Source organism: Piliocolobus tephrosceles, chromosome 17 (genome assembly GCF_002776525.5).
Source record: "Piliocolobus tephrosceles isolate RC106 chromosome 17, ASM277652v3, whole genome shotgun sequence".
Lineage (NCBI taxonomy): Eukaryota > Metazoa > Chordata > Mammalia > Primates > Cercopithecidae > Piliocolobus > Piliocolobus tephrosceles.
Genome location: NC_045450.1, coordinates 18,871,167 through 18,894,256, shown reverse-complemented (window position 1 = coordinate 18,894,256; position 23,090 = coordinate 18,871,167). Strand labels below are relative to the sequence as shown.

General features: G+C 42.6%; 1 protein-coding gene across 2 annotated transcripts in view; it reads left to right on the top strand.

The window, feature by feature from the left end:
* Positions 1–22,859, top strand: part of GPR139 (G protein-coupled receptor 139) — a 44,966-nt gene extending 22,107 nt beyond the window's left edge. The window contains exon 2 of one of the 2 annotated variants that reach the window (XM_023224988.2): positions 18,409–22,859. In XM_023224988.2, coding sequence (XP_023080756.1) covers positions 18,409–19,343 — 935 coding nt within the window. In that variant the 3' untranslated portion in view covers positions 19,344–22,859. The remainder of the gene's footprint in view (positions 1–18,408) is intronic. The other variant, XM_023224989.1, reaches the window with a different exon arrangement.
* The last annotated feature ends 231 nt before the right edge of the window (positions 22,860–23,090 follow it).

The following is a 23,090-nucleotide window of genomic DNA, read 5'->3' as shown; positions in this document are numbered from 1 at the left end:
TTTTTTTTTTGAAACAGGATCTTGCTCTGTTGCCCAGGCTGGAGAGCAGTGGCACAATCTCCACTCACTGCAGCCTTGACCTCTTGGGCTCGAACAATACACCCACCTCAGACTCCCAGGTAGCTGGGACAGCAGGCACGTGCCACAGCGCCTGGCTAATTCTTTTTGTATTTTTGTAGAGATGGAGTCTCCCCATGTTGCCCAGGCTGGTCTTGGACTCCTGGACTCAAGCTATCTGCCCACCTCAGCCTCCCAAAGTGCTGGGATTACAGGCGTGAGCCACTAATAAGTTTCTTATTAGTAAAACCCTTTAATGTTTAATGCCCCTTGATGACTCCCTATTGCCTCCCAACAGATCCAACTCAAATAGTGCTGCAAAGCCATTGAAATCGAGGACTGTTACTTCTCTACCTTGTCTCCAGCCAGACCTCCCTCCCTACTCTCTCTTGGGTGAGGGTGAGCAGATGACATAAAAGAGAGAAGCCTCATGGAAATGTGAACTGGAGGGAAGCCATACATGGAAATGTGAGTCTAGCTTGGCCTTCCCTTCTGATTTTCAAAAGAAGCTCAAATCCAGGATTGGACATGAAATACTCCAGTTTATAAATACAGCAACTAATTCAGAAACCTTATAGATGCATCTGTCCCCCACCCCCACCCACCGCTGCCAAGAATCCACCCCACAAGCTATCAGTCTGTGGCCTCTATTCTATGCTGAACTTCTACCTGCTCAATAGCCATCCTGTCTCTTGCTTCTTGGCCTTTGCACATTTCATTCCCTCCTATTGGCATGTTTTGCTTCCCAGTCACTTGATTGGCTCCTATTTCCCACTCCCATCACTGCACACATGCTGCTTCCTCCAGGAAGCCTTCCATGATCCTCTATATTAGATTTCTTCCCTCTTCCTAAGTGCTCCCACAGCATACTGTCTTCTTCCATCATGGAGCTTCTCTCATCTGGCTTCTCTGCCAGGCTGTAGCCTCCAGGAGGGCAGAAACTGGTTCTTCAGGTTTACTGACATCTGCAACCTGTGGCAAGGTGCCTGAACACATTAGGGAGTCACTATTCGCAACGGAAGGAAAGTGAAGGAAACTGGCCCCAGTGGGCTTGATGAAAATGTAAAATCCTCCTCACTTGGGTTGGGTCAGTGAACAACCAAAATAACATTTATTGACCATCACCATGTGCCAGGTGCTCTTCTAAGCACTTAATTTGTGTTAGTACATTTCATTCCCACAAGAATCACATGAAGTAGGCACGACTATCCCCACTTTACAAATGAAGAACATGGAGGCATGGAGCGTTTAAGTAACTTAGTCACAATCACAAGACTAGGAATCGGCAAACCTGAAATTCAACCCCATGAAGTCAGTTTCACTCTCGGAGCTCTTAACCTTTCCTCATTTCAACGAGGGAAAAGTGTTCTAAGAGCGAAACTGTCAATCACATTCAATAGGGAAATTAATTCTATTTCTGAGCATCTACTCCATGCCAAGCATGGTACAGATGATTTTGCACATTAAGTTATTCAGTCTTCTTAACAGCCCTTTGGAAAGATGTCCCCATTGCACAGATGAGAAAACTGAGTTAAGTGTTATGCCCAAGTCAGTTAATGGGGAATTTGATTCAATAGCTATTACAGAAGGTAAAAGAAGCTACATAGACACTGGATTTAGAGAGAAAAAAGTAGAGGAAAGTACTGAGATCAGTCATCACACATATAAGGGAATACCATGAAAATGACAGCAAACAGATGGATGTCACACAGACAGAACCTGGGGGAGTCCATCCATTCATCTAACCATCCGTTCATCCATCCATCCATCATTCTTTCATCCCACAAACATTGATGGAGTGCATACCCTTTGACAGCCCTGTGATAAGTCCTCAAGGTTTAGAGTAAAGAGATACAGTCCCTGCTTTCCAGAGGCTCCCAGTGAATGGGTGATAAAGATCTTGAAGGATATCATCATAAAAATATGTTAAATACTCTGGCCAGTGAGGTGCTTAACTCAATGCATTGAGATCAGAGAAGGTTTTTAAAATAGTCTTCTAGGCAAAGGATTGTGGGTGGGGAAGATATTTCAGGCAGAAGAAATAGCCCATGCAATGCTATGGAGGTAAGAAAGTGTGTTGCACGTTCAGGCAATGGCTGCTAAAATGAAGTGGCAAGGTGCATTTGCAGGGGCTGCAGAAGGGAGCTGATGGTGCGGGAGGTACCTTGTGGGTTGTGCAAAGATTTTGGATGTTGGCCGATAAAGCAGAGGTCTCAAACCAGCAACCCATGGACCACACTGTGTATTGCGATGGGGTGTGTAAGTGTGTTGCTTGCAAGCCTCTCTAGAAACACTGGAAGACTTGACCACAGTTGGCTGTCATTCCCTCATGGGAAACTACCAAGTGGAGCTAAACGGTGACCACCCTCCTGCATTGGGGCATGCAATATCCTGCTCACCGGAGGTGCCCACATGGCATGCCCACTCCACACATTTCTATTTCCTGCCCAGGCCCTGTCATCATTTGAGTTTGCAAGACCTAACGCGGTGCCATTGAAGGAAGCAGGGAGTTTGAAATGACACCTCATGCTGCCTTGGGATGAACTATTTAGTAAGGTCTCAGCACCGTGAGCCTAAGGAACGGATCTTGTACTCTGGGAGCCTGACTCGGGCTCTGGCACACTGTTGGGCATCACTAAATTTATGTTGAACTGAATTGGATTCATGTGGAAAATTCTGGCACAAACCCTCTTCTCAGGGAGCTAATGGTCTCAAAAAGATCTCTCCCACACACTGAACACCAAATTAATTTCTAATTAATTTCCAATTACCCTGGATTACATCACCTGATTCATTTTCTGCAGTAAACCCTAAGTACATTCAAAACTGTTAACCAGCCTTTTGCTTGACTGCAATGTTAGGTTAATCTATACTCATAGTTATTCCTTCATTTATTCATTCAACAGGTATTTATTGAGAGCCTATTGTATACCAGGAACTGTGTAAGAACTTGGCAATATATTAATAATAATCAACAAAGCAAGAACACTTCCTGCCCTTCCAAACTTTTACCCTGTTTAATAGTGATGATGATAAAAAGTGTATAGTGTGCCTAGTACCAGGCACTTTCCCCGTATTAACTTATTTAATCCTCATAAAAGCCTGTGATAGGTGCTGTGTCAGCATACTTTTCATAGATGAGCAAACTGAAGGCCCAGAGAGGTTAAGTAAATTGCCCAAGGTCACACAGCTTGAAGGCTGCAGGGGCAAGTTTGAATCCCAGCAATCTGGCTCCGGAATCTGTACTCCACCACTTGTCTTTCTGAGATGATGCTAGGAGCCCCTGACACGCCTTCTGAATCCTTAAAGTGGTGGCCATTATAATTGTGGTCAGCTTTCATGACACCTCCTGCCATGGAATCCTGGGTATGTAAATGAACCATAAATCATGCTCTGGAACCCTGATATAGGCTACTTCATTTTTCCCCCTGATGTCACATGTTCTTGCTTTTTCTTCTTTTAAGTTGGAGACACTGGATGCAAACCTAATACGAGGAAGAAGCTAGAGGATGCAAAGTCAATAGTTGCTGATTGCAGTTTATATACGCCTTAGCTGCAGGGCATGCAGGTCAGCGGTCCGTTAAAAATGATCCCTAAGGGCTGGGTGCAGTGGCTCATGCCTGTAATTTCAGCACTTTGGAAGGCCAAGCCAGGCCTCCCAGGTCAGGATTTTGAGACCAGCCTGGCCAATATGGTAAAACCCTATCTCTATTAAAAATACAAAATTTAGCCAGGCATGGTGGTGGGTGCCTGTAATCCCAGCTACGTGGGAGGCTGAGGCAGGAGAATCACTTGAACCTGGGAGACGGAGCCTGCAGTGAGCCGAGATGGCGCCACTGCACTCCAGCCTGGGCGACAAAGTGAGACTCAACCTCAAAAAAAGAAAAAAAAAAAAAAAATCCCTAAGAAGAGAAATTTTAAGACTAGAAAGACAGCTTGAGTCGCTGACTAAAGTTTGTTTTTTGTTTTTGTTTTTGTTTTGCACGATCATAGCTCACTGCAGCCTCCAATTCCTGAGCTCAAGCGATCCTCCTGCTTCAGTCTCCCAAGTAGCTGAGACTACAGGCTTGCACCACCACCCTCAGTTGATTTTTTAACTTTTTTTAAGGGGGTCTCACAATGTTGCCCAGGCTGGTCTCAAACTCTTGGCCTCAAGAAATTCTCCCACTTCGGCCTCCCAAAGTGTTGGGATTACAGGTGTGAGCCACTGAGCCTGGCCATTTTTTTTTTTTTTACTGCTTCTCTTTCTTCACTGTCACTCACAATCCCTACCATTTCCAGATCCTCGAGTGCCATTCTCCTCAATCTCCCCCTTCAATCTCTGAAGCCTTCCCTTGCCATAAACTCAGAACCCAGAACTCATTGCTGCTTCCTCTCCAAGTGCCCAAGAAAATGCCTCGTTCTCCTGGCTTACACATAGCAAGTGGTCATGTAGCCTCTTTCCCTCTCTGCCTCCCTCACTAGAGGGTGAAATAGATCTGCCATCCCTCACCTGCAGCCCCAGCGCAGAAAATGACACGTAATACATGCTCAGCACATGCTATGGGAATAAAAGAAGTCTCAGGGAGATGAACGACTTACCCAAGCCACAGAGTTGGTTGGTGGCAGAGCAGATTTCTACTGGGTCAGAATGGACTGTAAGCTCCCTGTGGATGCAAACCACTTGTGTGTTTGTGTATCGCTGCATCCCTGTGTCTGGAACAGTGCCTGATTCACAGTGGGCAGCTCAGTAAACATTTGTTGAATGAATAAGTGAATGCCCATCTTATTTAATTCTTTCTTTGTCCTTGTCTTCACGGGAGAATGAGGCAGGGTAATGGAAAATGATGGCTTTGTGTTGGCTGCATTTTGTATGCACAATTGATAAGCTATTTGCCCACAGCTAAAAATACCTACCCCTGGCAGCCATTGGGAGAAGCAGATGGATGATGCTTAGCACAAGATATTTAATCAAACAGCGACAACCCAGGCAGAGCCTCAATTAGCCTCTGACACCCCAGTGAACTCCAGATGAAGAGCACAGATGCCTCTGATTTCCTGTTGGTCCCCTCGCACCCAATAACCATCACCCCTGCGTCCACAAAACAGCAAAAACTAATAAGCATCCCCTGGCCAAGGCAGTCACTAGCTGCAAGTCAGTAGATGGGCAGGACTGGCAGAAGCTGAGCACATGGGGCCAAAACAATGGAGAATCAGCCAGTGGGGAGCATTATTCGCTTCTGAAAAGGGGCGATGGGCAGGAGCTCAGTTGTATGCCCTGGATTTCGAGGAGGTGATTAGCTTATCTTCAGTGATTCCCAGGGGCAGGGAGTGGCAAGCATTCTCAAAGGCCATACGACTGCTCTGAAACTGATTCTTCTCTCAACTTCCCTCATGCCTCATATGAGCCAGCTGATGGACACTGTTTAAAAATACTAATGTTACAAAAGAAAACAACTGGCCCATTTCTATTCAATAGTCAGTTCCCTGAGCTGATTATGGAGGTATCTGGACAAGCAAGTGCACCAAATGCACTCTAGAGTCTAACTAATTGTTTTTGAATCCTGGGTCTAGCACACACTTACTGTGTGATCTGGGCAAATTCCTTAACCTCGCTGAGCCTCAGTGCTCTTGTCTTTAAAATAGGGATATTAATAGTAGCTATCTCACGATGTATGAGGATAAAATTTAGTGCAAGTAGCCAGGCGCAGTGTCTCACACCTGTAATCCCAGCACTTGGGAGGCCGAGGCTGGTGGATCACTTGAGGTCAGGAGTTCGAGACCAGCCTGGCCAACATGGTGAAACCCCGTCTCTACTAAAAATACAAAAATTAGCTGGGTGTGGTGGCAGATGCCTGTAATCCCAGCTACTCAGGAGTCTGAGGCAGGAGAATTGCTTGACCCCGGGAGGCGGAGGTTGCAGTGAGCCGAGATTGCACCACTGCTCTTCAGCCTGAGTGACAGAGCAAGACTCAGTTTAAAAAAAAAAAAAAAAGAGCACAAGTGAAACCTCTGGCAAGTGAGCCAAACACCAAACACAGTCAGTGCTCAATAAAGGGAACCGTTATTGTTAAATGTACCAGTCTTGCTCAGGTATTGGAGAGTGGGAAAGCTGGAAGAGGCATTTGATACCATTGCATACAACTTTAGTCAACTTCCTCACCCTTTCAAGCCTGAGTCTTTTTTATCCATAAGAGGATGAAAATAGTGCCTACGTTACTAGTAAGGATTAAGTACTAAATATTTAACAGTAGGTATTAGGTATTGCCTGATATTATAATGTTAGGTAATATATCATATTATAGATATGCAGTATACTTGGTGTATATGAAGATGTGAGCTCAGTGCCTAACATGAGATAAGCACTCAATAGTTATTAGCTGCTCTGAGGGAACAGTAGGGATCTCTTCTTTCATGCCTCTTTACCTTTGCACATTGCCGTTCACTCTCCCTGGAGAGCCCTCTTGTGTCTTATCTGCCTGTTAAACTCCTACTCATCTTCCCTAGATGTGAGCCACAATGCTGTCATTATCATTATTATTGCCTATTATGAACTCGTTCATTTTACAGATACAGAAACTGAGGCCTTAAAGAAGGAAGGTGGCTTGTCCATGAGCAGATAGGGGTCTATATCAGAGCCCAACCTAACAGTGTAGTTTCTCCTGACAAACTTGGGAAGTCTAAGGACATTTTCATCGATTGAGTCTGAGAAATAGGGTCCTTTCTAGAGCTAGTTCCCACAAATCAAGAAATATACCAGAAGACTGTTCCTAGAATTGCCAGTGCTTCTTCCCTCTCACTGAGCCTTTGCCTGGTTCAATTTGTCACCTTAGCAGGACTGATTGTTATGTGTCCTTAATAACATGACTGCCTATTGAGTGGTTTCTTTAGGCCAGGCTCCGTGCTAAGAGGTCTGTGTGCACAATTCTCTCTAATCCTCACAGCATCCCTTTGAAACAGGTACCATTTTTACTACCATTTTATTGGTAAGGAATCCGAAGGTAATTGTGTTTACACAACTTGTCCAAAAGCACCAGCTAGAAAAGTGCAGATCTAGAAGGCTCATCTGGATCTGCCAGGTTCCAAAATGCATGTCTCTGGTTTTAAGTATCCTCTCCTCTCTGGTAACTCCTCTGCTCATTGTTTGCTGGAGAGCCACCTGCACGTTCAGGACTTGTTCTTGTAAAGCCCTGACCCCATCTGTCTTTGTGACAAACTCCCAGAACTGAGAAAACACCACTGCATTTGTCACTTGGTACGAAACTTGACCCAACATAGTGCCATCGAGTCCTTTCAAGATACGTCATCTTACCAGCTGTGCCATCTTCAGCAGGTGGCTTACCCTCTCTGAATACCAGTTTCCTCATTTGTAAAATGAAGACCAGAAGCCTATATTCTACCTGCACTGCCATCTCCTTGTAGTTGTTTTTTTTTTTAATCAACTCACTTTTTAAATAAACCGACCTTATTATATAAGCAGGTCTTTATCACTACCCTACATGGAGAAATAACATTCCTCTAATACCATTAAAACTAAATGCATAATTGTAAAAATAAATATGTTCATCAGTGAATCATATAAAATCATCTCATCTATGCAAAGCCACCCAGCACATAGTAGGTGCTGCTCAACATAGAATAGTAGGTGCTGCTCAACATAGGACAGTCATTAGAAAATGAACTTTGGTACTGAGATATACAGTTTGAAAACCATTGGGTCTGTTGGCTAGCTTGGATGTGGTTTCATGATCGAGGTCTAGCAGTTATTATGGTTACCCAATGAAGCTGTCCCTGGTCAAAAAGCCAGAACCAATTCTGCTGTCAAGAGGAGGTCAATTGGTTGGCAAGGCTGACTCCAGCCCTGCAGCCTGGCTGCTGACTCACCTTTCTCCATTGCCCTGAGTCAGACTGTCCTGGGATAGCAGCCATCTTATCTCTTGCTGCCTACTCATCAGGAAGGAGGAGATTTGCTAGGTCTCAACTGTTCTGGTCTACATTGGAAACCATCGCTTCACTAATTTCTAGGAGAAGCCAGGGAGGCTGCACCATGGATCCAGGGCCCAAGACCCCAAGGACAAATTCACAACATATGTTCCACCTTGGCAGACATCGCTAATCCATCAAAGCACCACTAAGCCCAGGGATGGTGTTAGAATACTTTTCAACATGGCACCCAGACAGCCATTACCAATAGACTGAAGATGAAACACGATCCCTTATAAAGGGAGATACAAAAAAAAAAGAACAGAAAATGCTGATTCTAGCTTTGAAAAGAATCCATTCAAGTGCTAAAATGTAGTTTAATAAAAAGAAAAAGAAAAACACAAAAAAGAGGTCTTCACAAGAAAAATAATAGAGAAGAGATGATAGTGAAGCTACAAAGAAAATTAAAGAGCTATCAAAATGGGAACTAAAATTTTAAGAGAACCAAGGCTATTTCAGAGGATGCAAGAGACAACTGAATCATCATGCAATAATGGCTTTTAAGGGTTTGATTCTACAGATAATCACCAATGTTATTCTCCACGAAGCAGAGAAACAAAGTTGAGGGTAAGGTTTGGAATACAGCTGCAACTAGAGGGCTTAGGGTAGAAGCAATGAAGTATTTCCTGATAGGTTAACAGGGTTGTTAGTGCCTGGGATGATTCATGGGGAGAAGCTAGAATCTTGCTTGACTCTCTCCCACTTATCTTTGCTTCTAGTGCAGGTTCCCACCTCCAGAAGATGCTCAGTAATTGTCTGCTGAGCTGAACTAGCCAAATGTTAAAAAGTAAAAATAGCTAATGTTTTCTGAGTGCTTACTATGGGCCAGGAACTGTGCTAAGTATTGTGCCTATATTGTTTTATATATCCTTATAATATCCTATGTGGGTACTATTTATTATGATGCCCATTTCACAGATGTAAGCACTGAGGCTCAGAGACATTAGCTCACTTGCTCACCATCACACAGTTAGTAAATGGCTGTCTTGGGATTTGAACCTGGTCTGGCTGCCTCCAGAGAGTCTACTCTTAACCACTATGCTCCCAACTAGAATAGGTTCTTTGGTACCCAAATATTTTGGGTAAGAGTCAGCTTGCAAAAAAATAAAAATAGCCCTTTGGGGAACCAGAAAGCCATCCCCCCAAGTCTTTCCCATGGTAGGAGGGTGCCACTGCCTAACCTCTACCTCCCTAGTCTACAACCAGTTTCATGCCTCTACTAACCAACTGCAGGAAGAAAGCTCCACATTCCCAGTTTTCTGCCTTGGGGCAAGAGGAACAACAGGAAACAAGGATGGCCACTGGCCAGCTGTCAGTGTCTGATACTGGAGACATATGGTGGGACAGCAGCCCTGCGGAACTTTTTCCTGCTTCTCTCCTAGGGGACCACTCAACACCGAACCTCCTGGAGACCTCCCAGCACCTTCTTCAGAAGCTAAAAGACTGACCACCAAGTCTCGTCAGCATCATCTTTTTATTTATCCTTCTTCCATCCCAGGGTCCAGAATGGGGCAGGTAACAGTGAGGGAGGTGGCAGCCACCAGAGGCAGTGCCCCATCATACGATTCGGTCTCTACCCCTCAGCTGATCTAAATAAGGGCATTGCTGACTTCTTATGTAGGAGTCTTAGAAATTGATCTTCCTAAAAATCCATCCTTGGAGCACCTCCCAGAAGCAGGTAAAATAACACCGCTGCAATTGTCCACAATGCCAGGAGTCTGCATAACATGAGCGCTGACTCTTCCGATGCAAAAGATGGCAACTTTGTCAGAGAGAGATGCTTTTCTGTTCTTCTCTTTTTTCTTTTCTTTCTTTTCTTTTCGAGTCAGAGTCTCACTCTGTCGCCCAGGCTGGAGTGCAGGGGCATGATCTCGGCCCACTGCAACCTCTGCCTCCCTGGTTCAAGCAAAGGAAGAGATGCTTTTAAGTCACAGGGGATGGTGACTGAAAGGGGTGAGTGGCTTCTGTTTGCAGAAATTTAGGATGCAGAGAACTAGGATTTGTAAAAGGTCAGTCCAGGAATCTAATGATCCCAAATAGGCAATTTTCTTTCCTATTCTTAAGACCCCTGTGGACTGAGCAACTGTGCTCAAGAGTGGCCTGCTCTTCTTCACATAACTGCCATTGCAATCAAAAAAGTTCTTCTTGATATCTAACTTAAATCCTTTTGTAGCCTCCAACTTGAGCTCTTTTCCATCTTGCAAATTCTCTTAGCTGCCTTTGCGGGGGAGGGAGAGAGGGAGTGAGAATACGAGGAAAGTGGAAGAAAGGAGGGAAAGAGGGAAGAAAAGTGTGTTACCCTTTAAACCAGCATTTCTACTTTTGGGAATTTATCCAAAAGAAATGCACAAAAATGTTTCATGAACTTAATGCTTATAGTAACAAAAATAGTCATAATAAGTAACATCCAGCAATAGGTGAATATTTCATGAATATCATTAACATATGGAAAAATCTATTATTTATGTCTAAGTGAAAAAATCAAGTTGCGGGCCGGGCGCGGTGGCTCAAGCCTGTAATCCCAGCACTTTGGGAGGCCGAGACGGGCGGATCACGTGGTCAGGAGATCGAGACCATCCTGGCTAACACGGTGAAACCCCATCTCCACTAAAAACTACAAAAAACCAGCCGGGCGAGGTGGCGGCACCTGTAGTCCCAGCTACTCGGGTGGCTGAGGCAGGAGAATGGCATGAACCTGGGAGGCGGAGCTTGCAGTGAGCTGAGATCCGGCCACTGCACTCCAGCCTGGGTGACAGAGCGAGACTCCGTCAAAAAAAAAAAAAAAAAAAATCAAGTTGCACAACATTATTGTATAATCTGATTTTGTGGGGATAATTATTATTACTAGTTGTGCTATTATTGTGGGCATATAAGCATCCTGGAGATATAAACACCAAGTGGCCAACAAACTTCTGGTTATCTATTGCAGCATGGCAAACCCCAAAACTTAAGAGGCTAGAAGCAACAATTTATGATTATTTGTCATGGTTCCTGGGCTGACTGGGCTCTGCTGGGTGGTTCTTGCTTCTGGCCTTTCATGCATTTGCAGCCAGTGAGCAGTGGGACTACACTCACTTGGGACCTTTACTGAACTGGATATACATGATGGCTCATTCCCATGGATGACAGTGGATGCTTGATATTGGCCATGAGCTTTACTGAGGCTTTCAATCAGAGGCCCTACACATGGCCTAAGTGGCATGTGCCTCTCACAGAAAGGCAACTGGGTTCCAAGAAGGAGCATACCAAGAGCATGTGTTCAAAAGACCCACTTATGACCTAGCCTCAGAAGTCATGCAGTATCAGTCCTGACATAATGTATTGGTCAAAAGTAAATTACAGTGACAGCTCCAACTCAAGGCATGGAGACTACATAGAGGAATGTCTACCGGGGGCATGATACACAAGGGTCCGCCTATGAGGCTAGCTGATACATTATCCATGCAAGATGGGATTTTGACAGACTTTCCCCTTCTAATTTCTAATGTAGTTATTAAATGTATAAACTCTCCTGAGTTTATACATTTAACAGTTTGGTTTAATGTCCTGGCTCATCACCTAGCTGTGTGATCTCAAACAAGTTACTTAACCTCTCTGAACCTCAAGGCTTTTAAATCATGGTACCCACTACACTACACAAGGTAGTTGTGAAGATTAAGTGAGATATTGTATGTAAGTTGCTTAGAAGTGCCCTGAGCACAGTGGATACACAATATAAGTAGGCAAATTCTATTACTATTATTATTAGATACTATACTGATATAATGTTTAATTTTTGACAGGTACATATTACTTTTGTAATTGAAAAACTAGTTTTTAAAGACAAGAAAAAGGCAATGTAGCAGAACTAAAAGATATAAACTCAGAACTCCCAGTTGAGCTGCTTCTTCCAAGGAACCTGCAGAGACCCCTTAGTCATCACAAACACAGAAAATACCTCTAGAAGACCTTGACCCTTTCTCTCTGGGCCAGCAGACAATTCAGTGGTGTGGTCTGACGACAAAACCTGCGTTGTTCTCTCAGCCACTCCCCAAATCCTCCCAAGCTTGAGCACAGTAAGCTGCAAAATACGGGAAATGAATTCCCTCAAGAATATAACCAAGAAGCTTTGCAGTCACAAAACATGGGCTTTTTATTATCCAGGAACTTAAACCTGTCCGACGACACCATTGACAGAAAGGATTTGCTTTTTAGAAGCATTGACATTTTGGTGGTGAAGTTCAGCGGGGCTTGCTTGGATGGGATTGGTTGGGTTTCCTCAACAATGGAATCACTGGCTCAGTTTGACAGGAAAGCTCAGAAATGGAATTTCAGGCAGTGAGAACTTCGGTTTCTTCATTTACTCACCCCTTATAAATATACACAGACCCTGTCAACACCACTCTTTCCCTTTGGGGAAAATGTGCCACTGTAGAAATGAAAGAATTTTTAAATATGGGGAGTTACAGCAAATGTCAAGCTTTTAAGAGTTGAAGACTCTACCTTTTCATTTCTTTTTCAGAAAATCAATACACAGGCACCGCATCATTCCCCTCTGGGTCTCCTCAGCTCACACTTCTTTCTCCCACCCCAAAGATCTCCTACATGTTCTTGATGTTGCCTTGGGGGAAAATCTACCTGTACAAAAGAAATGGGAAACTCAGTGTCTGCGGGTTAGTTTCTCAAGAGAGGCAATCACTAGAAACTTAAGGAAATGTCAAATATGAATACCTAGCAATTTCACTTGGAGTTGATGACTTGCCTGACTTAAAGCATTAATTAGATGGGGCTGGAATACTTTTAAAGAGCTTCAATATGGAGAATTTTTAGCACCACACTTCAAACAGGGTTCAGCTGGGGAGGAAGAAAAAGTGGGAGAGTCACTCTCTATAGAATATATATATATATATATATATAGCACTTTTACATATATATAGAATATATAGAGAGAGATTATATATATATAGCACTTTTTCTGGGGACACCCTGCCATTTATACATCCTGCCTCCTTGGGAAGCAGTGATGTGAAAGGGAAAGCAGGCATTGTTTAATGGATGGGGAGGAAAAAAAGAGGTTGTGGCTGAGTATGATGACTCACGCCTGAAATTACAGCACTTTGGGAGGCTGAGGCTGGTGGATCATGTGGGGTCAGGAGTTCGAGACCAGCCTGGCCAACATGGTGAAACCCCAGCTCTACTTAAAAAAAAAAAAAAAAAAATTGGCTGGGCATGGTGGCACATGCCTCTAATCCCAGCTACTCAGGAGGCTGAGGCAGGAGAATCGCTTGAACCTGGGAGGCGGAGGTTGCAGTGAGCCGAGATCACATCACTGCACTCTAGCCTGTCCGACAAGAGTGAAACTCCGTCTCAACAAAAAGAAAAAAAGAGGTTGCAAGAAATTATGGCACTTTTCTAAGTCAGGGGCAACCTAAGGAACAGGAATCGCGTTATTTATGTTGAGAACCCTTTTCTATGACCGAAAATAAACAAAGCAGAATCTAATAAGCCAGAAAGTCAGACAGAGCTGGGGTCTCCATTTTCATTTTTCTCTGCCTCCCTTACTTGTTCTGTTTGTGACTTTGTGCAAATTATCTAAAAATGCCAGCCTTGGTTTCCTCATCTCTAAAATGGGAAATCATTTTCACGTCTCTCTGTTCTATGAATATAACAAGCTGATTCCCATCACAAGGCTGTTGCACTTGCCAATCCCACTGCCTAGAATCTTCTTCCCACAAGTATTTGCATGACAGATCCCTAGATCCCTTCTTTTTTCCTTTTTTTTTTTTTTTTTTCTGAGACAGAATGTCACTCTGTAATCCAGGCTGGAGTGCAGTGGTGCAATCTCGGCTCACTGTAACCTCCGCCTCCCGAATTCAAGTGATTCTCCTGCCTCAGCCTCCTGAGTAGCTGCGATTATAGGCACCCACCACCATATCTGGCTAATTTTTGTATTTTTAGTAGAGATGGGGTTTCACCATGTTGGCCAGGCTGGTCTGGAACTCCTGACCTCAAGCGATCCACCACCCTCGGCCTCCCAGAGTGCTAGGATTACAGGCATGAGCCACAGCACCTGGCCTCCCTTCTCTTCATCCTTGATTGGACTGAAATGTTGCTTTTAATCTAAAAGTTACTACCCCATGAATCTGTCTCATCCCTTGGTGTTATTCTTCCTAGTATCACATCTGACATTCTGTGTGTGTGTTTATTTATTGTCTGTCTCCCTCATTATACTATAAACTCCATGGCAAAAGGGAATCTGTCCACTTTGTTAATACCTGTATCTCCAATGCCTCATCCAATGCCTGGCATAGTCAATGCCCAGGTGATATTTGTTGCATGAATGGACTCTCAGGCAATAGCTACCATCCATTAAGCACTTCCCACATGCCAGACACTGTTTTAACCACTTTATTGAAATTATCTCACTTAACCCTCAGAACAACCCTATGAGGTGGAGAGTCTTATTAACCCCACGATATGGTTTGACTGTGTTCCCACCCAAATCTCATCTTGAAATGTAGCTCCCAAAATCCCCATGTATCATAGGAGGGACCCAGTGGGAGGCAGTTGAATCATGGGGCCATGTCTTTGCCATGCTGTTCTCATGATAGTGAATAAGTCTCATGAGATCTGATGGTTTTATAATGGGGAGTTCCCCTGCACAAGCTCTTGCCGGCCACCATGTCAGATGTGACTTTGCTCCTCATGAGCCTTCTGCCATGATTGTGAAGCCTCCCCAGCCAGGTGGAACTGTGAGTCAACTAAACCCCTTTCCTTTGTAAATTATCCAGTCTTGGAAATGTCTTTATTGGCAGTGTAAGAACAGACTAATACACTCCATTTCATAAAGAAGGGAACTGAGGCACAGAAATATTGAATAAACTTGTCTAAAGACCAGGTGGTAATAACACCCAGGCAGCCCAGCCGCAGATCCCACACTCTTAGCAACTGGATTCCCATACCCTTGATTCAATAGACCTTTAGACCTCAACCTCTTTACAGCTTGGGTTCCATGAAGCTCTGACTATATATGATTAGGTCAGAGGAGCAGGGATTGCAAGCCAAGCCTTTAATCAGAACCCTTCACCAAAGCTTTTGTCCTTTCTTTATCTATTCACCAGCAGCTCCTGTACACTGTGTTCTCATTTATCTCTTTAATAATTGCCACTTATATGATGTTTCTCCACTCTCTGAGTAGAGACTTTAGGGGTATCCACCAGAGTACCCAATGTATATCCACCTTAGGCCTATGCACAGGCATTTGCCCACAGAAAGTAGATGCTAAATACTTTTTGGAAAAATTTCTGGATGAATAAAACATTTTGAAGTGCTTTTCAACAGAACACAACAAGGCTGTTTAATAAAAGAGAGCTATAAAATGCAAGAATGCTTACAAAGCAAGCAGAATTCAATATAAATATTCTTTGTCTTAATAAACCGAACTCTTCATATTTTTCCCCCTCAGAACCTTTGCACTTGCTGTTTCCTTTGCTTGAAACACTTGCTCCTTCCAAGCTTTCCGCCTTTTAACCTCTTCCTGGTCTTCCAAATCTCAGTAAAGATTTTTCTGATTGCTACTCCAAAACATTCCTTCATAGCATTCACTAGAGCTTGCAGTTAATGCATTTTCTTTCATGGTTCTTCAGCTGATGTTCTTCTTGCCTAACAGAATCTAAGCTCCATGCAGGCTAAACAGACCATGTCTATTTTGTTCACCATCCCCTCCCAGGACACAGCTCAGAATAAGTACATAATGCATGAATGCAGTTTTGAAATATCAAGTTTACAAATATAAAGACCTTTGCTTTAGTGGATATTTTTTCTTAAGTAGTGACTTAAGTAGGACATATTCACCATTTTTCTCTACATTGTGTGCAGTATAGCATATCTTCATGGTACCCCCACCCCACTGGGAATAAGTACCAATATTGCAGATTGATTTTGAGCATGGATGTTGGTCCTGGGTTTGAATCCTGGCTAATTAATATAATCCGTATCTTAACTCTCTACCACTTCAAAATGTTGTTTCAAAGTGCTTTGGACAAGAATGAGAACAGCATAGACTGTTAAAAAAAAATGGTAATACTGAGAGGATATGGAGCAACTGGAATTCTCATATTCTGCTGTTGGGAATCTAAATTAGTAAAATTTTACAAAGCAATTCAGCAGTATCTGTTAAAGATGAGGATGAACATACTCTAAAACATAATAAATACACTTCCATGTATACATTCCACCAGATAAACTTTCATATATAAGTACGTCTCATGGAAAGTCATGTCAAGACATTAACTTTGGTTTATAACAGCAAAATCCCGGAACCAATTTAAAAGAATGAACATATTTAATATAATAAATTATAAATAAATAAATAAATCAGTAAGTTCCTACAGCAGAATGCTATGTAGACATTCAAATGGATGAACTAGATCTTCATGTAGCAACAAAAATGGGTCTCAGAAATACAATGTTGAAAGACAAAATCAGTGTATAGAACGGCAGTTTCAGTATAAAAGAAAGCAAAAGGCTGGGCACAGTGATGTGCACCTGTAGTCCCAGCTACTTAGGAGGCTAAGGTGCGAGGGTCACTTGAGCCCTGGAGTTCAAAGCTGTAAAGCACCATGACTGCACCTGTGAATAGCCACTGCACTCCAATCTGGGCAACATAGCAAGACCCTGTATCTAAAAAAGAAAGAAAGAAAAACTATGTAGACTTGGCACTGGACACTGCACACAGCCTGAAGCATGGTGGTTGCATCTAGAGAAAGAAGATGGAAAAGAATGAGAACAGAGCTTCTTCAGAGGAGACTTCGACTGTATCTAGAGTGTCATTTCTTTCTTTAAAGAAAGCTGAAGTAAACATGGCAAAATGTTAAAATTTGTTAAATCTGAGTGATGAGTACACCAGGTTTTGCAGGTGTGTTTATTATAAGACATTTTTACATGGTAACTATTGTATAACATTTTAAACGGCTACCAAGAAAGGAAGAGAGAGAGAGAGACAGAGAGAGATCTGGATTCTAGCTCTGCCATTGGACTTCAGACAAGGAATATAAACTTTCTGAGAACTTAGCTTGCAAAATAGCATTATCAGTGTTCAAATTTCAGGGTTGATTGTGAGCATGAATGAAAATAAACGTGTAGAATGACTTCTAGATATTATCCATTGGAATATCATTTTGGAGTGAGTCCCTAATGACTTTCTAAACATGCTTAATTCAGGGAGACTTTTTTTAAAAACCGATCAGAAATTATATAGATGTATTTTCAAAACAAACATGACCCCACAAAAAATAATACATTGCTGCTGTTTATGCAAAAACTATATATGAGGTTGGTGCAAAATAATTGCGGTTTTGCCAATTACTTTTGCACCAACTTGATACATGCACACTATATGGACATATATAAGCATAGATTATTTATTAACTGTAGTTTTCCTGAGGGGGGGGAATTTTGATGATTGGAGAACAAGAGTAGAAGGAAAATGTACTTTTCCTTGTTATTATTTTTGATTATGTATGTGTATATAGATTATCTATTCCAAAAATAAATGCAATTTATTTTTAAACTAATCTGAAGGTCAAAATCTTCTCTGCACCTCCAATTTTAAATCTACTTAAAAAGGAAAGATCCTAAAATCCAAGCTCTGAAGAGGTTCTTAAGAGGTGATATGGTCCCGTCTGTTTCCTGAACACATATAGCAGGAAATGCCACCTCAGCCCCAAATTCTTCATGCAACTGAACAAAAGAAAGAGCATGAGATTTGGGATCAGGAGATCCTATCACCATGAATTATCAACTGTGTGGCTCTAAGCAAGTTGCTTAAACTCTCAGAGCCCCAGTTTCATTCCTAAGATGAGGATAATGGCAGCACCACCTCTCACAGTTCTGTGAGGAGAATGGCGGCACCACCTCTCACAGTTGTGTGAGGAGAATGGCAACACCACCTCTCACGGTTGTGTGAGTCTCTCAGAGCCCCAGCTTCATTCCTAAGATGAGGATAATGGCAGCACCACCTCTCACAGTCGTGTGAAGAGAATGGTGGCACCATCTCCCATTGTTGTGTGAGGAAAATGGCGGCAACACCACTCATGGCTGTGTGAGGAGAATGGCCGCACCTCCTCTCATGGCTGTGTGAGGCTCTCAGAGCCCCAGTTTCATTTCTAAGATGAGGGGAATGGAGGCACCTCCTCTCATGGTTGTGTTAGAATATAAGTACAACTTTAAAATAGTACCCACGTGTTTGTATGAGGTGCTATTTGTAATGCCGAGGTTGTCCCTCAAAAGCATTAATTCAATCATTTTGACTTCCATGGGAGTGAACAATAAACATATGCTAGGGCCCCCATAGGAGCCAATGAAGTCATCTTTGCTTCAGAGCTAAACCAGTTTTTCTTCTCTCCACAGCAAATATCTTGACAGTGATCATCCTCTCCCAGCTGGTGGCAAGAAGGCAGAAATCCTCCTACAACTATCTCTTGGCACTCGCTGCTGCCGACATCTTGGTCCTCTTTTTCATAGTGTTTGTGGACTTCCTGTTGGAAGATTTCATCTTGAACATGCAGATGCCTCAGGTCCCCGACAAGATCATAGAAGTGCTGGAATTCTCATCCATCCACACCTCCATATGGATTACTGTTCCATTAACCATTGACAGGTATATCGCTGTCTGCCACCCACTCAAGTACCACACGGTCTCATACCCAGCACGCACCCGGAAAGTCATTGTAAGTGTTTACATCACCTGCTTCCTGACCAGCATCCCCTATTACTGGTGGCCCAACATCTGGACTGAAGACTACATCAGCACCTCTGTGCATCATGTCCTCATCTGGATCCACTGCTTCACCGTCTACCTGGTGCCCTGCTCCATCTTCTTCATCTTGAACTCAATCATTGTGTACAAGCTCAGGAGGAAGAGCAATTTTCGTCTCCGTGGCTACTCCACGGGGAAGACCACCGCCATCTTGTTCACCATTACCTCCATCTTTGCCACACTTTGGGCCCCCCGCATCATCATGATTCTTTACCACCTCTATGGGGCGCCCATCCAGAACCGCTGGCTGGTGCACATCATGTCCGACATTGCCAACATGCTAGCCCTTCTGAACACAGCCATCAACTTCTTCCTCTATTGCTTCATCAGCAAGCGGTTCCGCACCATGGCAGCCGCCACGCTCAAGGCCTTCTTCAAGTGCCAGAAGCAACCTGTACAGTTCTACACCAATCATAACTTTTCCATAACAAGTAGCCCCTGGATCTCGCCGGCGAACTCACACTGCATCAAGATGCTGGTGTACCAGTATGACAAAAATGGAAAACCTATAAAAATATCCCCGTGATTCCCTAGGTGTGGCAACTACTGCCTTTGTCTAATCCATTTCCAGATGGGAAGGTGTCCCATCCTATGGCTGAGCAGCTCTCCTTAAGAGTGCTAATCCGATTTCCTGTCTCTGGCAGACTGGGCAATTCTCAGACTGGTAGATGAGAAGAGATGGAAGAGAAGAAAGGAGAGCATGAAATTTGTTTTTACTTATGCATTTATTTCCACAGAGTCGCATTGACAGCAAAAGTTCCTACCAGTTTGAAGATGCCATTGGAGCTTGTGTCATCATCCTGTGACCAGTTAGGACACAAAGTAGAGAAATAGTCTGTGATTTCACCCTGGTACCATCCACAGTCACTGGGAACCCTTCATTTATGTGACTTACCAAACCCCAGTAGCACGTAGCTGAGCCTGCACTCTTCTTCCAAGAGCTGAGGTCATTCATCACTTCCCTGTGCTGTTCCCAGGAGCTAACAATAATGACCGTTTCAGGATTTTTTTCAAGGTGCCCTTTGTCCTAGAGAGGGTTGTGGTCTTGAAGTGGCCCTGGCACTCCTAGCTTCAGAATGACACTGTGGAAATAGAAGAGTATTGGATCCCACCCAAACTCTGGTCAGAGCTTCTTCAGGAAATCTCCAAACCCACACAGCTGTGACCTCAAACCTGGGGTCTAAGAGGCAGTTTTCTATTTATCATTATGTATAGATTTTCTCTATCTCCTCCAAAACGAAGACCCTGCCTGGTGTGCAGGGGGAAAGGAGGAATTCTTAAGCCCAGAAAAACAAAAAAATAAGCCCACACTTGCCATTGTTTCAACCCATCCCTGTGTCAGCTGCATACGATCCCGTTACTCAAAACTGCTTCTTGTTATGGTATCACTCAAGCTTCCTAGAGAAGCTCAAGCCTGTCGAGTTGCCAACCCTGCCTCCTTGCTTGCTGAGGGCCCTCACCAAATTGTTTTATTTGAAGTGACTTCCGAACTGAATTTAATATTCAAGGGTCAGGAACTGCAGCTCTGCGGGTATGAGAGGAGGTGTTCTCAGCTCTGCCTCACAGCCCAGCTGGCATTGCCATTTCGCCACAAACACAGACACAAAAGGTGCCCATGCTGACGCCTTGTCTGCCCTTTGACGCACATGGCTTAAAAGGGTGGTGCCAGTTCTTGGTAAAGCTATTTAACCCAGATCCTTTGTAAAATGATAAAATATAAGTGTGTTTATTTATTCTACCCTTGCCTGTCCAAGGCAAGAACACTTCTAGGATGTAATAAATAGGGGCATCCCTGGAAATTGCTACTTATGTGTGCACCACACACACACACACACACACACACACGCACACACACGATTATATTCCTCTTATTTAGCTTTTCTTTTTTTTTTTTTTAACCTCTCTCTGACTCCCAGTATTCGAATTCATCCCTGTTTTGGAATAAATCTGCCAAAATGACTTTGAAATTACATGATATTTTTGGTGACCAAACAAACAGCAGACAGTCCACCTGGAATACTTAGTTCCTCAGGCTGGATTTTTACTGCATTTTGTCCCTAAGTTGGAAGATATGTCTATCTTTTTTAAGGGAATTTGCAATAAATGAATGGGGTAAGAAAAGGCCCCACGGCAACACAAACCCTAAACTTCAGCCAATGCTGTCAATACTAGCTCAATATAAACTTAGGTTATATTAGTCCTGATGATCCTAATTCTTACCCCTTTTAAAGGATTGCAATAGAATCTCATCAGAGCCAAGGATTAGATTCTAAAGTCAGTGCAAAAGATAAAACCTTATAGAGCCAAAGTTACCTTTGCAAAAGATCCTCAAAAAAGAGCCATGTTGGAGATTATATTCCATTGCTTTCAAAACCTAACACAGCTAAGTCTTTCTCTAGCACTGGAACAAGTTGTTGTTTATCTGGTTGATGACAAGGCAAAATTGGCTCTCATTTAGGGACCATATTGTGTGATTCTAATGTATCTGAGAACATTAGGACCACCCTGGTGCATCAAGATGCTTCCACTGAAAGAAGTTCATGGAAGTCGTCTGAGGGACAGATCTCCCATCTCCCACGCTCCCCAGGACGTATGCTCATTGAGTGGAATGGTAAGCAGATTCTCTCACCTCCCTTAAATTGCATTTCTCTCTGTCTCTTTTTTGCCAAGCACGTGTAATTGAACATGTATTCATTAAATGTGTGTATGATGCAATTCCACCACACCCCCTCATGAATGGACATTGACCAAAGGCTACCTATACTGAATATATATAGATATATATAAATATATTTATTTATTTATTTTTTAAACACCTAGCTCTGAAAAATGCTAGTCTGAGCTATACGTGAATGAGTCAAAGTGCAATATCTACAAAGGTTAAGCAATTCCTTTTTGAGAATGTACATAAAATGGAATTTATGTATGTGATTCTCCATGCTCTCTGCTCCACATTTTTAATGTATGTAACAATTAATTGTTGATGTTTAGACACTGGGTGTGCATTGGGAACATTTTCCTCTGACACTTTAATTTATTACTTCTCTTGACGATAGAGGCTCTACCACGTAGTATTGTGATCTCTTTTCTTCTGAATATATTTTATATTTTGCTAAATGATATTTAAAAGAGGTCCAATTCTCGAAGGCACTCTAGTGAATTACTGTTTTCTGCTTATGATGCAAATGAATGCCCATTGGGTTAGGTTGATACATATCTCTTAAAATTTATTTCAAATTGTCTAAGGACTTTTAATTTATTATTATTTATAGTAATAATTTTGGACATCATGAAATGGGTTTTTTTAACTTTAAAACTTTAAAAACCTGTAAGCCTTTTCTTTCAGGCCAGTTTTAACAATAAAGCCTTGAATTTTGAAGCCTGTCATGTAAACGGCTGCTGCTGGTGGCACTAAAGCAATTGCCTTATCCTGGGTTTTTGTGGTGCCTCTTTCAAAGACGGTTAACTAGCTTCTCTCTTGCTACATGATTTGTGTCCTTGGTTGGACATTGCAATGATGATACGCACCACCATGCTGTGTCTTTTTATTGAACAACTTGATGGCTGAAATGTCTCATGGGGAAGGAAATGAGGGGAATGACAGACAAACCATAAAAGACAGACCGGAGTGGGCATGAAATTGTGTGTTGCCAACACCCTGCTATTGGAAAAGATCACTTTGCACAGTTGGTACCTCCTGGTTCAACATGGGGAGCCTACTAGACGTGAATAAAAGTCTCTAATGTTGGCTATTCCAGTTCAAAGAATGGAATAGAAAGTTACCATAGAAAAAAGCAAATGTTCATATTTTCTTAATTAGATTATATATTGTGTTTGGACTTGTTTGTATTATAATAAATTCTAATATGGTGCGCACTTGGTGTTTGGTATTTGCATCTATGTTCAAGCAATTGCAGTATGTGATTTTTATTACTATTATTTTTAATTGATAAATCATAATTGTATACATTCATGGGATACAATGTGATGTTTTGATATATGTATACAATGTGGAATAATTAAATCAGGCTAAATTAACACATCTGTCACTTCACTTATCATTTTTTTGTGGTGAGAACTTTGAAATTTATTATCTTAGTTATTTTGAAATATACATTGTTACTGACTCACTCACCCTGCTATGCAGTAGATCTCAAAATTTATTTCTTCCATCTAACAGACTTTGTGCCCTTTGACAAACATCTCCCATTCCCTGCTTCTCACCTACTTCCAGCCTCTGGCAACCATCATTTTACTCTCTACTTCTATGAGT